Source organism: Clytia hemisphaerica, unplaced genomic scaffold (genome assembly GCF_902728285.1).
Source record: "Clytia hemisphaerica strain Z4C2 unplaced genomic scaffold, Clytia hemisphaerica genome assembly, whole genome shotgun sequence".
Lineage (NCBI taxonomy): Eukaryota > Metazoa > Cnidaria > Hydrozoa > Leptothecata > Clytiidae > Clytia > Clytia hemisphaerica.
In genome coordinates, this window is record NW_027103748.1 from 829,988 (window position 1) to 843,283 (window position 13,296).

General features: G+C 36.2%; 1 protein-coding gene across 1 annotated transcript; it reads right to left on the bottom strand.

The window, feature by feature from the left end:
• Positions 1–4,826: 4,826 nt before the first annotated feature.
• Positions 4,827–13,296, bottom strand: LOC136805440 (uncharacterized). Its single transcript, XM_067062022.1, has 5 exons — positions 13,256–13,296; positions 7,633–7,914; positions 7,277–7,369; positions 5,391–5,519; positions 4,827–4,856 (listed from the first exon to the last, which is right to left on the bottom strand). Exons 2-5 carry the CDS (start codon positions 7,903–7,905, stop codon positions 4,827–4,829), a joined length of 525 nt encoding a protein of 174 aa, XP_066918123.1. The 5' UTR covers positions 7,906–7,914; positions 13,256–13,296.

Sequence of the window (13,296 nt, forward strand, 5' to 3'; positions counted from 1 at the left end):
ACAGAATACCAAAACTAAGTACTATTACTTTCAAAATGTTTGCTGGCTTAAAAGAAGCGCTGGTGGCTCCACTAACAGGGAGGCAAAATGAGAAAATTGGTAATTTGGCGCCTCGTTACTTCAAAGATTTAGTGTCAAAAGGACGCGAGCGAAGCGAGCGCGAAAATGTTAGACAATTCTTCCTCTTAAGCTAAAATCTGCGAGGTAAAAAAGGGAAATGAGCGCCAAAATTAGTGTTTTTAGGCGCCTTTTGGCACGCTTTCCTCTTTGGCACCCTCTAAAAACCGCCGCTGGGGGCTGGGGGTGCCACATGCATAATTTGGCAGTCAAAAGGCACAAAACCGTGAACATGTTATCTCCTATATTGTTCCATCCGCGATAATAAGTCCTCGTGAAATTTCAAGTCAGAGCAGCTCAACCGCAAATTTTATACAGATGGCGATTTTCTCTAAATCCGAAATAAAATCAAACTTACTTACTTGTGGGTTCCTTCTACTTTGCCAAAAATGTCGTGGATGATGGTCTGTTTGGATGTCATCGGAAGTGCAAGTTCTTTAAGCTTTTCTTCAACGTTTCTCTTGGAGTGGATAAAACACCTTAGCTGGTCAGAGAACGGGAACGTTTTCGAGAATGCTGATTGAAGTGTTGCTTCTCCGTCCGTTCCAAAACATTTCAACTCCTCGAGGAAATCAATGAGGTGAATTTTGCGAGTCTGTAGTTTTTTCCGTGTTTAAGTCTAAACAGAGCTTTACGCCGAAAATACATTCGAATTTTCAAATGTAAACAGCGCTTTGAAAATCGAATGTTTTTGAGTGTTCACACGAGCGCGCAAATGTTTTCGAATGTTTAGAAACAATTTATTTTAGTAAGTACGTTCAATCTGGACAGTCTGGAAAATGTTATTTGTCACTCGATCTTTCGAAATCATTGAAATATTTTTTTCTGAGAGGGGAAGGACTCTGATATTTTCTTTTTCTAAATGTTGCATACCGGTATTCTTTTCATTAAACAGAGTCAAAATGTATTTTCTTTCAAAGAATTATGATTTATAATCAGGAAACACTTCTTAGTAATTTCAACTGTATTTTGGAAAGGATGCACAAGTTTATTGGAAGGGCATTATTTTTGCCCAGAGTTATAGCTTCAGTTTTCACTTTTATTCACTTCTTTGTTTGTTGTTTACAATTCTTTATTTTATTCTCCAAAAAGCTTTAGATTTTTTTTGGTGTTGTCAATGATGATGATGATGTTAGTGCAATTTAAGAACGAAGAAGATGGGAAGAAGAAAAAACCGAGCTTTCTTCAGTTTTGAGATGTTTTTGAATTTGAAATGCGTGCTGGAGCTCAACTGCAATAAAACAAAGGTTAGTTAACTTTTATTAATTGTGGATTCTTGATATTATTCAAGTCGCAGATGACAAGAGCAAGAGAATTCTCTCACTGTCATCTGAAGAAGGAGTTGTGAAACTTCTACCACCTCAAAATTGGTCGAAATTCATGGAGAATCCAGCCTGACTCAGCTCATTATTATTTGCTGGCAAATGCTAAACCCCCTTCACTCTCCTCACTTTAGATATTTAATTTCCCTACATATGAGCTAAAGCTCTTTCATTTTTTAATATCCCTGTTCTGGCAGAATGTAGATTAAAATGCTATGTTATGCTATTATGGTCTTTAAAGAGAATGGCAGTAAAAGATGGGTATTTTATGCTAACCATCCCTGTCTCACTGAAAGTATCTTCTTTATCTCTAAGGTTAAGGATTGATGACACAAATCTTGATTTATATTAGATTTATTTGTATTCTTTCTTTTTCTTCAGGATGTAGAAAAAATGGATTTCAGATGGTTTTGGAGTCATTTTTTTCTGGATTTTTTATGTCTGAGCAACAGAAAGTTTAAAATATATTGTGCATTGTGTATCAAAAAGTCACCTTGTCTCGTTGTTCTAAATCTGATATCTAGTCCTTCTAGTTTAGATACATCCCTGTCCTATGAATGAGCTATAAAATATTTCACAAGAAGAATAAAATTCATTTCTTTCCTTTCAATTTTTGCAAGTTTCTTGATTTTTGAAGTTCACTTTGGGACATTTCGCCTGTTTTTTCTTCCCCGCCTCCTTCTTAAAAAGAATTCACTTTTTTCTACGCCAATCAGATCTCACGTCTTTTTCCGATCAGCCAATCACAGTGGCTTGTAGAGGGCATTACGTAATTTTTTGTCTGGTCTGTAATTTTGATGTTTTCTCGAATCCAATGAATTTTCTCTAGCAGAGTAATGGGGCCCACTAAACCTGCAAATGCAGCGATTGTATTGGCTATCAAAAAGCCATTTTAGATTTTCTTGAAAGCCAGATAAATTGCGGACCGAACCGTGGGTCGGGGCTATTTTTTCATGGTCCCTATCTCGAATAACAGGAGATCAAAGTCTGGACTTGGAAATTTCCTTGGACAAAATAACTTCCTGAAGAAAATATTTAAGCCATAAAATTAGCCCCGACCCTAGATCAGGTGCCCCTATGTGCAGGCCACCCTAAACAGTTCTTTTTGACCCTTAACTCTCGGCCGAGTCGTTGCTTTTTTTGATAAACAGCAATTTTTGGACCTTACTTCAGTGGTCGTTTACTCGAGGTTTTTGACAGTTTTAACAAAAGAGTTTGCCCTAAACTTCAGTTAAAAGGTTATATTTTCACAATAAATCAATTACACAATATTCTGAACTTGTTTATACGTTTAAATTTGAGCTCAATACCCTTCATTATGAAAATCGCAAAATTTGATAAATTTTACAGACCAGAAAATTCACCTCATTGACACACTCGAGTCGCTTAATTCAGGGTGAATTCCGACGAGGCTCGATGAGAAGTAATGATATGAAGAAAACATCTTCCGGTAGTGTATAAGTGCTGGACCCATATCAATCTTCGGTTTGTTTGTAGACTTCCTCAACACTGCTAGATTTTGGTATGTTATCGGAGAGAAAAAAAAATCACCAAAATTGAATGTCGGATCGACTGTTAACACTGAATTTAACCCTTGAGGCATTTTACAACAATATCTGTCTAAATCCTGAAATGCTGCTTCAGATCCGATAATACACATTCGTTCAGGGGCCCCTTCGACACGGCGGATAAAGTATCTACTAGATTTCATTGTTTTCTTGCACTCTTCGATCATCATAGCAAGAGTGTCCTTTTTAGATGTTTTTCCTTTGTTTGCTCTGTTTAGATTGCGGACCTGACAATTGTTCCTTGGTAAGGAGCCAGATGATGTGGCTTTTAGTGTGCCGCCCAGTTCTTTATTTACCTTCCTCATCGTCTCTGAAGGCTTGTTCGACTTTCCGGTCGTCTTCACCATATTTCTTACACTGCTTTGTGTCTGTTTGTAAGAGCCTGTTTTCTTGGCGTTTCCGTGAGACGCCACGGTAAAGCTCCTTTCTTCCCCGTCAAAATTGTATTGCAAAAGGCAGTATTGAAAGTAATTTTCGCCACCATCCTTTCGCAATCTTATGATTTTCCGATGAAAGGTTTTGCAGGAGTTCGAAGTGCCGTTATATTTGGAGATAATGTAAGAGTCGCCATTAAATGTAACAGATGTTGGTCGACTGTAACCATTCATGTACGAGCCATTGTCGTCTGCGCTGATATCGGACTGCAAATTGACGATAAAGCTCATGTTTCGTTGACATTTTGTTGGAACCTATAAATACAACAATTAGACAATATTTAATACATAGAGAATAATCTTTTAGAAAACCTAGTCATCTGTCTTTCTGCAAAAAAATGAGAAGCTAGCGAATAGATGCCCAATACTGAATTGGATTGGGCTGACTTGCTTAAAATTTTCTTGATATAGCTGAAGGGTTCGAAACCCCTATAAAAAAATTATAATCCCCCTTAGCTACAAAATTTGCAAAGGTTTTAGTAACCCCTGAAGAAAACTCATGCGACCACGGTGAAAATTTTATCCAGTTTAGACACTCTCAGGTGTCTAATAAACGGACCCCGTTTGTTAATTTTTCGACTTTTTCCAACCCCCGGACGTCATCGTGGAAACTGAGTTAAAAATGTCAAATAACTCGAAAACGTAAAGGCTCGAAAAACAACCTAGTTAAAATTTTCACAATGACGTCAAAATTGTACGAAAATGACGTCATAAAATGTCAATTCATCGTAACTCGGAGTTTTCCAGATCCCCAATTTTCAAGTCCCTGCCTGGCAACTAGGTCCCCTCCGTTTATTGAAATTTGATAAAATGTTTCAACCCCCTACCCATTGGGCACCTGGGAGTAGATTGTTCAGGGAAGAGCAAGTGCAATGACAGTATTATGGTTGTAAATAAATTCATAAAAAACTACCAAGATAGGCAAAACTATTCTAGGGGTTACTAAAAAGTTACATCAAAACCCTCTCTGTATGAAATCGTAACCCCCTTAATGGCTTGACCCCCTAAAAGTTCAAAAATCCTGATTGATAACCCTTCCCTAATGATAATTTCAAATCATGATAAAATCATAAAACCCCCTAAAACATAAATCACGTATTTCTATACCTTATCACAGATCAATTCTCCATTAATTTCAGGGTTCAACAACAAGCTGGTGATCTCCTCGTTTGACAGCGAAATCCCATTATTCAACACTGGAAGGCCCATATAGAAATCGCAAAAAAAAGAGAAAAATTTATTCAATATTCAACAAGCACATTGCTTATGATGTATATAGAATGGAAATTAAAAGTAAAATAAGAAACATACAGGGACCGAAAAAAAAACAGAATATATAAGGAAACAGCGGGGGAAACAGTCAAATGAAAATCTCTTTAAAAGGGTCATTTCCCGTGATTTTTAGAAAGTTTCGGCTGCAAAAATCAGTTTTATTAACAATTGAACATGAAAGGTGGTTGATATTGTTATTTAAAACATTTTTGAGTGAAAAAACAACGTAATAATAAAGAAAAATATCCAATGAAAATCTGCAGAAACGGTGATTTCCGGCATTTTCGGCCGTAAAAAAATGTTTTTTTGAAAATCAGGCTTCGTCACAATTTTGGTATTTTGGAATTTTGCATCAGCGTTCATGAAAAAAAATGTAAAGTACAGCTCGAGAATTTCAAGAAATACTGTTTTTCCAGCGAAATCGGCTTTTCCGGCGATTTTTAGAGAGTTCTGGCTTAGAAAGTCAGTTTTATTGACAATTGAACCATGGTTCATGGTGGGCATTGTTATAAAGAATGTTTTTGTGTATAACAGCGAAATATCAGGAAAAGTCTAATGAAAATGCTTATTCTAGACCCCCAAATTACTAAGTACCAGAGAGAAATCTTTTTCTTATTATTTTAAAAGTTGAAACTTGTGCTTTATACAAAAACAAAAAATAATGTATTTTGATATACCTTATCAACAACAATGTCCTCATTAATTTCAGGATCTGGCAATAAGTTGGCACCTTCTGTGTTTGACAGTGAGATCCCGTTATTCGACACTGAAGAGTCCATAAAGAAATCACAGGGTTCGGAAGACTCCTGTAAAAAAAAGAAAATTTGAGTAATATAACATTCACAAAAACAAAACAAATACTTTTATCGGAAAGAGGACAGTCCAGTCCAACTTAAATTTTGAGGTATAACTTTTTAAATTTGGGTTTAGTTGGTCAGTGGCTGAGTTGGATCGGTCAGTGGCATGGTCGGGGGGTCATGCTGTTACTATGTGAACTATGACAAAAGTGGTGTAGGAACCAAAAAACCTTTTTTGAAAAATTCGTAACAAATTTGAAATTTTTGCTAAATACAAAAACAATATCTGGACAGTGAAATCTTTATCTAGAAGAATCCCCACAAATTACCTGTTTTATGGGGTGGCTTACCCCTTTTTGAGCACTAATATAATTACTAAAATAATTTTCCAATATGACAGATACCTGTCGCAGTGTTATGAATCAACTGCTTGACTGGGTTGGAAAATTTCTTTTTTAAGGTGTTTTCACATGCACGTAAAATTTTACTTAAGACCTTACAAAAAATTGGTGTTCATTCATTCTCTTACGTTACGAAAATTCTTCGTACATGTAACGAGAAAAAACTCCACTTAAGCATTCACGTAAGGCTCAAAAATCTATGCAAGGGCTAATGAAAAATTTGCTTAGGTTAAAAAATTTTCGATCACAAGCAATTTTTCGTAAGCGGCTTATGTAAAAAAGAAGAAAAAAAGAAGTAAAAAACGTTCAAATGACAGTTAAGATCACCATCCAGAGTCCTGCCAAGCTCTCATCCAGCAAAAATTAAATGACACTTGTAAACATAAGTTTCTTATCCTTTCCGATCGAAAACATTGCAACTTTCCAAACAGGAGATCAAAACCAACGATTTTCCACGTTCAGCATGCCCTTTTGAATCTATTGTGTTTACTGCATTTAAAATGGCGGACAGAATCGCGGGAAAATAAAGGCGCCCGCTGTTTCGAGGGTGGTGACGCCAAAAACGCCCATACTGCCATCCAACAGAAGGCGAGTTATTTGCCGCGCGAGTTACGTCATGTACTCCATCGCAGCGCGCAGCAAACAGGCTTTCCGTGAACATCAATACTTATAAGAATAACTTATGTGCTTAATTTCAGTCGAGTACGAGTGCTTTATTGAAGATGAAGAAGAAGAAAAGATAAAAAAATCCGCTGGTCAATTTTGTTTAAATAGGATTGTTCCACAATTGTTGATAGTTGGAAAAAAATCTACCGTTGCAAAATAATTTTACAGCCCATTAAAGGCAAAGTTTGCTAATATTTAATATGTTTGCTGTATTGTCTACGCAAAAAAATAATAAAAATGACACGAACATAATTTTTTTATGAGTGTCGCTTTGATTTTTTTGATTGCTGCCACGTACAGGAACTCGCAAAATGTTCCTAACTGAATGATACATTTCGAACGTGAAAAGATTCGAAAACTGAATCGAATGTTTCGATGACGTCATTTTTAGAGGGCTTTACGAATGAAAACATGCCTTCACAAAGTAACCAAACGTACATGTGAACAGCGGCCATCAGCATGGTCCGGAGGAGCAAAACTCTTCGTAAGCTCCTCTACGAAAGGGGTTTCCTAAGACTTTAAGTAAAATTTTACGTACATGTGAAAAAAGCTTTATTGATCCAGGAATTTTTCAGTATGATATTGCCTCTTGGAACAAAAATTGATTTTTAATTGGGTCAGCAAGTTTCAAGTAGTTTTGCTTAGAGGACAGCAAAACCAATATTTTCTACTTCTATATAATATACACCTCCAACTTACAATGTCGTCATTTTGCGTAGCTTCAAAACCATCAGGGGCATTACTTGACTCCTCCGTTTGACTTCTGCATGGATACTTTGCTTTATTGAACAACTACCAGGAAAAAGAAGAATAATTTATTTATTTTACAAGTAATTGGAAAAGACATAAAAGAGAACTAAACAACTAACGACTAAATGACTTTGCACATAGAAGAAGCTAAATACTGATTTTCATTGAAAATGACAATGACTTATGAAATTAGCGACTAAATATCTCTAAAATCAACTTGTTCTGCAAAAGTGGTAATTATGTTGCCCAAAAATTGTGGTTTCAAAACCCTGTTTACTTTTATCTAAGAATTAAAAAATACTTACAGATTTCTTTCCTTCATCCAGGAAAACATTAACTAGACATGCTGGGATATCACCAGTAATACCATCCAAAATTTCTTTGCACTGTTCATAAATTATGTCATCAAACTCATTTACTACAATAAGTGGTTGATCAATATGGTAGTCTCTTGCTTGAGCCTGTAGTGTGATACTATCCTGATGATTGTCAACGGCAAAAGCTTCACGCAAATGCCTAAGGTCCAATTTGTCATCAAGCTCTGGTGTAATGTAATGAACCAATGGGCCATAAGGCATACGGTGATACTGAAAGTAAAACAAAAATGGACTTGGGTTAATTGCCTTTCCAATTCCAAAAAAAGATTTATTCTATCTTTACTACATCAACATTTAATTCCTGGGGTCATAAGGCTGAAAACCCTGTTTAATAAAGTCTGATTATCACACCTCCCCTTAACTCCCAGCTTTCTGCTACTGCACTGCGAAAATTGACTCTCTTTCATGCCAAAAAAACCAAATCCATCCAATAGCTCAGACTTTTGCTAAATATGAATATTCTTCAGCACTGACTCTTAGGTGCCAAATGAACGACCCGCGCTTGTTAAAAATTTTCCAAACTCTCGTTTATTCCAACCCCCCATTTATTTGGCACCTAAGAGTATGACGTGGGGGAAGAAAGTGTAAAACTACAATCTCTCACAAAATATATTGAGAATTCCGGTTATTTTAACATTTTCCACGATTTAAAGTTCGGACGAACAAGTCGATTTAATCGAATATTTTGATTTGAGAGGGGTTGACAGACTTCTAGGCTATATTTTTTAGCCTTACTGGACCATTTTTGATCCATTTCTATTCCTATGCATTTATTTGCATAATATAAGAGCCTAAAAAACCTAACAAACATCGCATACCCTTTCCTGTACAAGGGAAAAATGAAAGCTTTTTATGCTAATGAAATCAATTTCCAGTGAAATTGTAGTGAAATTGTATACACTGCCTTCGCAACTCTAGATGGTAAATAACTGGCTTTCAAATCTTATCTGTAGTTTCCTCCAGGTTGGTTCCCCCCAGAAAATTTTCCTTCCCCCTTATGAGTTTGTTCAAATTGGTACGCTAACATTTCTATTGAAGTAGCACACAATAATGCTGCAAATTTTCCCACATAGGGTGCAGAGGGGGCTTGCCACCCAAAAATAAAATTTGACAAAAAAGGTCAAAGTTTTTCCAATAGAATATAATTTTCTTAAAATTGTTATATCAAGATAAATCAGGGGGGGTCAACATCCAGATACCAGACCCATAGCCGGGTGGTGGTGTCTTTTTTTCCTTTAAAATTTTGAAAAGTCAAGTTGGTATTGGTGGGGGTGGGTCCCCCTATTTTTTAGAAAAAAGAGTTATCCTCGGTTGGTATTGATACCAAAATAGGGGGTGGGTCCCCCTTTTTTAAAAATAAATGTTATAAACTCAAATTAGTTCGATAGTTTAAATGAATCCGATTAGTCTTCGATTAGTTTCGATTGAGGTTTGAATAGTTTTGATAACTTCGATCAAATTAATCAAAGGTAATCAAAGAAGATCAATGGTAATTAAAGTTTATAAATCTATCGAACTTTTTCAGATCTCAATTAGCTTCGATTAGTCCTCGATGAGTTTGATTAATTGAAAAATAATTGCTTTGATTAGCTTCAATTTTAAATTTGATGACTTCGGTAATTGAATTATTCGATTACATGGTGGCCAGCACTTTTTTTTCAACAAATTCAAGGGTTTCAAGGGTCATTTTTGACTAATTTTCAAGGGTTTCAAGGGATTTCCACCCCAGATTTTCAAGGGTTTCTAGAGTTTTGTGGTTGATCTTTGCTAGTTTTTAAGGATTTCAAGGAAATCTGTCGACATTAGGAGAAAGCTTGAATTTTTGATTGGCCAGTGCTGAATTTTCAACCCCCTTAAAATGCACAAATTACCCCTAAAACGTTTTCTTTAACAAAATCACGAAGACCTTGAAATCTTTCTAGCTAACAAATCAGTCTTCTCAATCCCTTGCCCTTGATTTCAACATAATCTCAAAGGCATTCTTCAAGCAGATACTTTCCTTATAGTTGTTAATGTTAATGTATATATTCTTTAAAGTCGAAAAATGTGTACAAATCTGTACTAGCTTGAAAGCTAATAGAGTTCGACTGCCTATTTTACAAAATGAATCATTCATCGTCATCTGTCAATGCCCAATCGCTGACGATTTCTTCTGTAGAGCATTTTGGTTTGTAATTTGAAGATATTTTTGTTTGGTTTTGTAATTTTTTAACGAGGCGTAGTTTTGTTCTTGGGCTTCCTCTTACGCGCCAGTTGAATCCTTTATTGTTATTGTTCTTGTTGAGTTTCTTTGCTTGTTCGTGCATCTCCTTGATCTTTTTCCGTTCGTTGATTGTGAAATCTTCCGTTATACTTACCTGAAAGAAACAAGTTTCTTTTAGCATGTGTAAATTCTTCATGATAAGATCTTTGTCATGTTGACTTTGCAGGGTGACTTTCAGAGGACGGCCATTCTTAGTTTTTCTGTCTCCTAATCTGTGGTGAGTAACATTGACCTCTGGAACATTGATGTCATCTAGGAGTTCTCGGAACCGAAATTTGTCATATTTTTTCCCATTTTCTTCATCTTCCTTATCTGGGCCTGAATATTCGAGAAACCCGTGAACGATCATATTTAGTTTTCTAGATTCTATGTCTCTCTTTTCACTTTCTTCCTTCCGTTTTTGTTCTTCGGCAGATTTTAAGTCTTCTTTTTGTTTCTTGGTAATCTCGGCGTATGTTTTCTTTGATGTTTCCGTCATTATTTCTGCGGTGTGCTTTATTTCCTCCTTTATCATGCTTCTTGTCTTTTCCTCCATCTCTTGTAGTTTCCCTGCCAGAAAAGTTTTTAAGTCATTTTTGATGGAATCACGGATTTTGGTGTTGGTGTTGACCTCATTGTTCAGTTTTTGTATGACGTCGTCTTTCTTTTTAAGTTCATTTTGCATCATATGTTGAGTGTTTTTTCCCACTTTATTTCTTAGGTTTTTCGTTATTCGTACGCAGTTTGAACATAAGTAATGATCGTTGTAGGATGTCACGAATATTTGTAGTTGATACAGGGGTAACTGTGTGCACTCATAATGAACTGATCTTTTACATTTTTTGCATGTTAAGCGATCCAGGTCTTCGTCTTCAGTACATCTTGACGGCGTGCAAGCTTGAGGTGGCGAGGCTGCTTCGAAAGGCTGATCTTTATCCATTTTGATGTTATTTTCATGAATTTTAATGTTTTTATTTGTTTTCAGCCATTTTTTCGAAGAGCGTTGCAAAAGCGTCTGATCTAGTTGACGTCAAATAAAAATTTAGTTGTGGTAAAGGAGGGCCCACTATAGTTGGGCCCGACGGAGAAACTTTTTGATTTTCAGTGCTTTGGATTGGCTGAAAATGCACACAATTCAGACGATAGAATCAATTTCACAACCACCCATTTTATCACCCAGACCTGCCGATCTAATTTTATTCAAGTCGCACTTAACAGGTTCAAGGGCAAACTCCAAAAGAATGAAGAAGAAGAAGTCTCCTAAAGAATGAATATCATAGATATCATCATCGAATGGCTATTGATTGTTAGTCTGTACTGCAGTAACCGATAACCAATTGATCATTTAAGAGTCAATCAATGACCATCAATCAATTGATAGGTACGTAATTGAGCCTAGGTAATTAATCCTGATTGAGCTATTCCAGAAATTTTCTGTTTACCCCCTGTGGACGACACGGTTTTTTGTAAAAAATAAAGCCTCAGAACTTCGATGTGAAATTCAAAATATACTCGGAAATTGACTGGATTTTTTTAACAGGTATTGGAAATTCCATCATTTTATCTCATTTTTAAGAAAATGCCTTGGAAAATTACGCGTTTTCCCTTCATTTTTAAGAAAATGTCTTGGAAATTCCAGATTTACAAAATCATTTCAACCTCGGAAATTCAGTGTCGTCCACCCCCATTTACCCAGACTCTCCCACTTGATACAATCGATAACTTTTTCCAATCGATAACCTATCGATGGATTGGATATCGATTGCTTCTGATAATCGATACCAGACTCGATCATTCGAACTTGTAATCGAACTGATTTTCTAATCGAACTAATCGAACTTGATCGAACCTAATCGAACGATTAGAGTTCGATTAGTCGAGTCAATCGAACCTAATCGAACACTCACAATTTTTGGTTAAATTTGAGTTTGATTAGTTCGATAAGTCGTCTGGCGATTAGTTCGATTAAGTTCGACTAGTTGGATTAGTTTGATAGGTCCTTCCATTAATTCGAACTAATCAAACTTAATCTGAATCGAACTAGTCGAACATAGTCGAATCTAATCGGACTAATAGAACTTAATCGAACACTCACAATTTTGGAGAAAATCTGAAAGTTCGATTAGTTCGACTAATCCAACTTTAATCATTCGATTAGTTCGATTAAGTTTGATTAGTTGGATTAGAAAATCAGTTCGATTAGTTCGAATGATCGAGTCTGGTCGATAGGTAATCGAGCCTTCTTTAAAATCCTGATTATCGATTGGTCAACCTATCGATTGTTGATCGATTGATCATCGATTGATAATTATCATCGATTGGCGAACGATTGGTAATCTGTTCTACAGTGTAATCGATCATTTAAAGAGTCAATCGATAATCAATCGATCATTAACAAGCCAATCAATGACCAATCGATCAATCAATAGGTAATCAAGCCTCCCTCAAAATCCTTATTATCGATTGTCTATCGATTATCGGAACCAATCGATATCCAATCCATCGATTGGAAAAACCTATCAATTGTATTGAGTTGGAGGGTCTGGAATAACCACCAGTCTGGAAATTATGCACAGTCCACCAAATATATTTGACGTGAGGCTGTAAAATTCCTTTTGGCGTATTGGCGTAAGGTAAGGAGCAGAAGTGTAAGCCCTGTAGGCCCACATCCACTTGCTGTTCCACGAGTGGAACTTTTTTGGCGTTGGCTGCAATTTAAACAAATAAAAATTCGGTGTGGACTTCTCATCATTTCTAGACTGGCATAACCATAGAAATTGATAGTAAAAAGAGCTGGGGTAAACATCAAATAAAAATGGCATTGTGATCTCATGAAAAAGGAGGGCCTGGATATTAATACTATGTATGGGGAGGACTTCTTGTACTGCCAGTCAGGCACATCCTGGCAAATGAACGGGGTATTTTTCACTTGCGACCATTGGCAAATGAACGGGGTCGAAAACGAAAGTGACGTAAATAGCGCCGAATACCCAGTTTAATTGAACCAGGTTGGAAATATTTTGCTTCATTTCAAAGAACTGCATAGATGAAATTTTTTTTCCATGGGTCAATTTTGTCTTCGAAGATTGAAGAAACTTTTAATGAAAAAATAAAGTTCCCAGTTTTCTTCCTTTTTTCCCTTTTTCAGTTTGAAGTTCATTTTTATTCATTTTCACGCTTTTAGCCTGAGACGTCCTATCTCATTTACACTGGGTGATGAATACCCCATGCAAATGCTCACCCCGTTCATTTGCCAGGATGTGCCTGACTGACTGCAAACAGCAGAACAGAGTTTTTACAGCTACTTACAAGTTGTAGATTAATACATCTTCTTAACGCTTAACAACCAT

What these genes read in the sequence shown, in the direction of transcription:
- LOC136805440 (XM_067062022.1), bottom strand. Translation starts at nt 7,905, where the DNA reads ATGCCTTATGGCCCATTGGTTCATTACATTACACCAGAGCTTGATGAC. An exon ending in TGGATGAAGGAAAGAAATCT is followed by an intron (nt 7,370 to 7,632) that starts GTAAGTATTTTT and finishes TTTTCCTGGTAG; the next exon opens with TTGTTCAATAAAGCAAAGTA. An exon ending in CTACGCAAAATGACGACATT is followed by an intron (nt 5,520 to 7,276) that starts GTAAGTTGGAGG and finishes TTTTTTTTACAG; the next exon opens with GAGTCTTCCGAACCCTGTGA.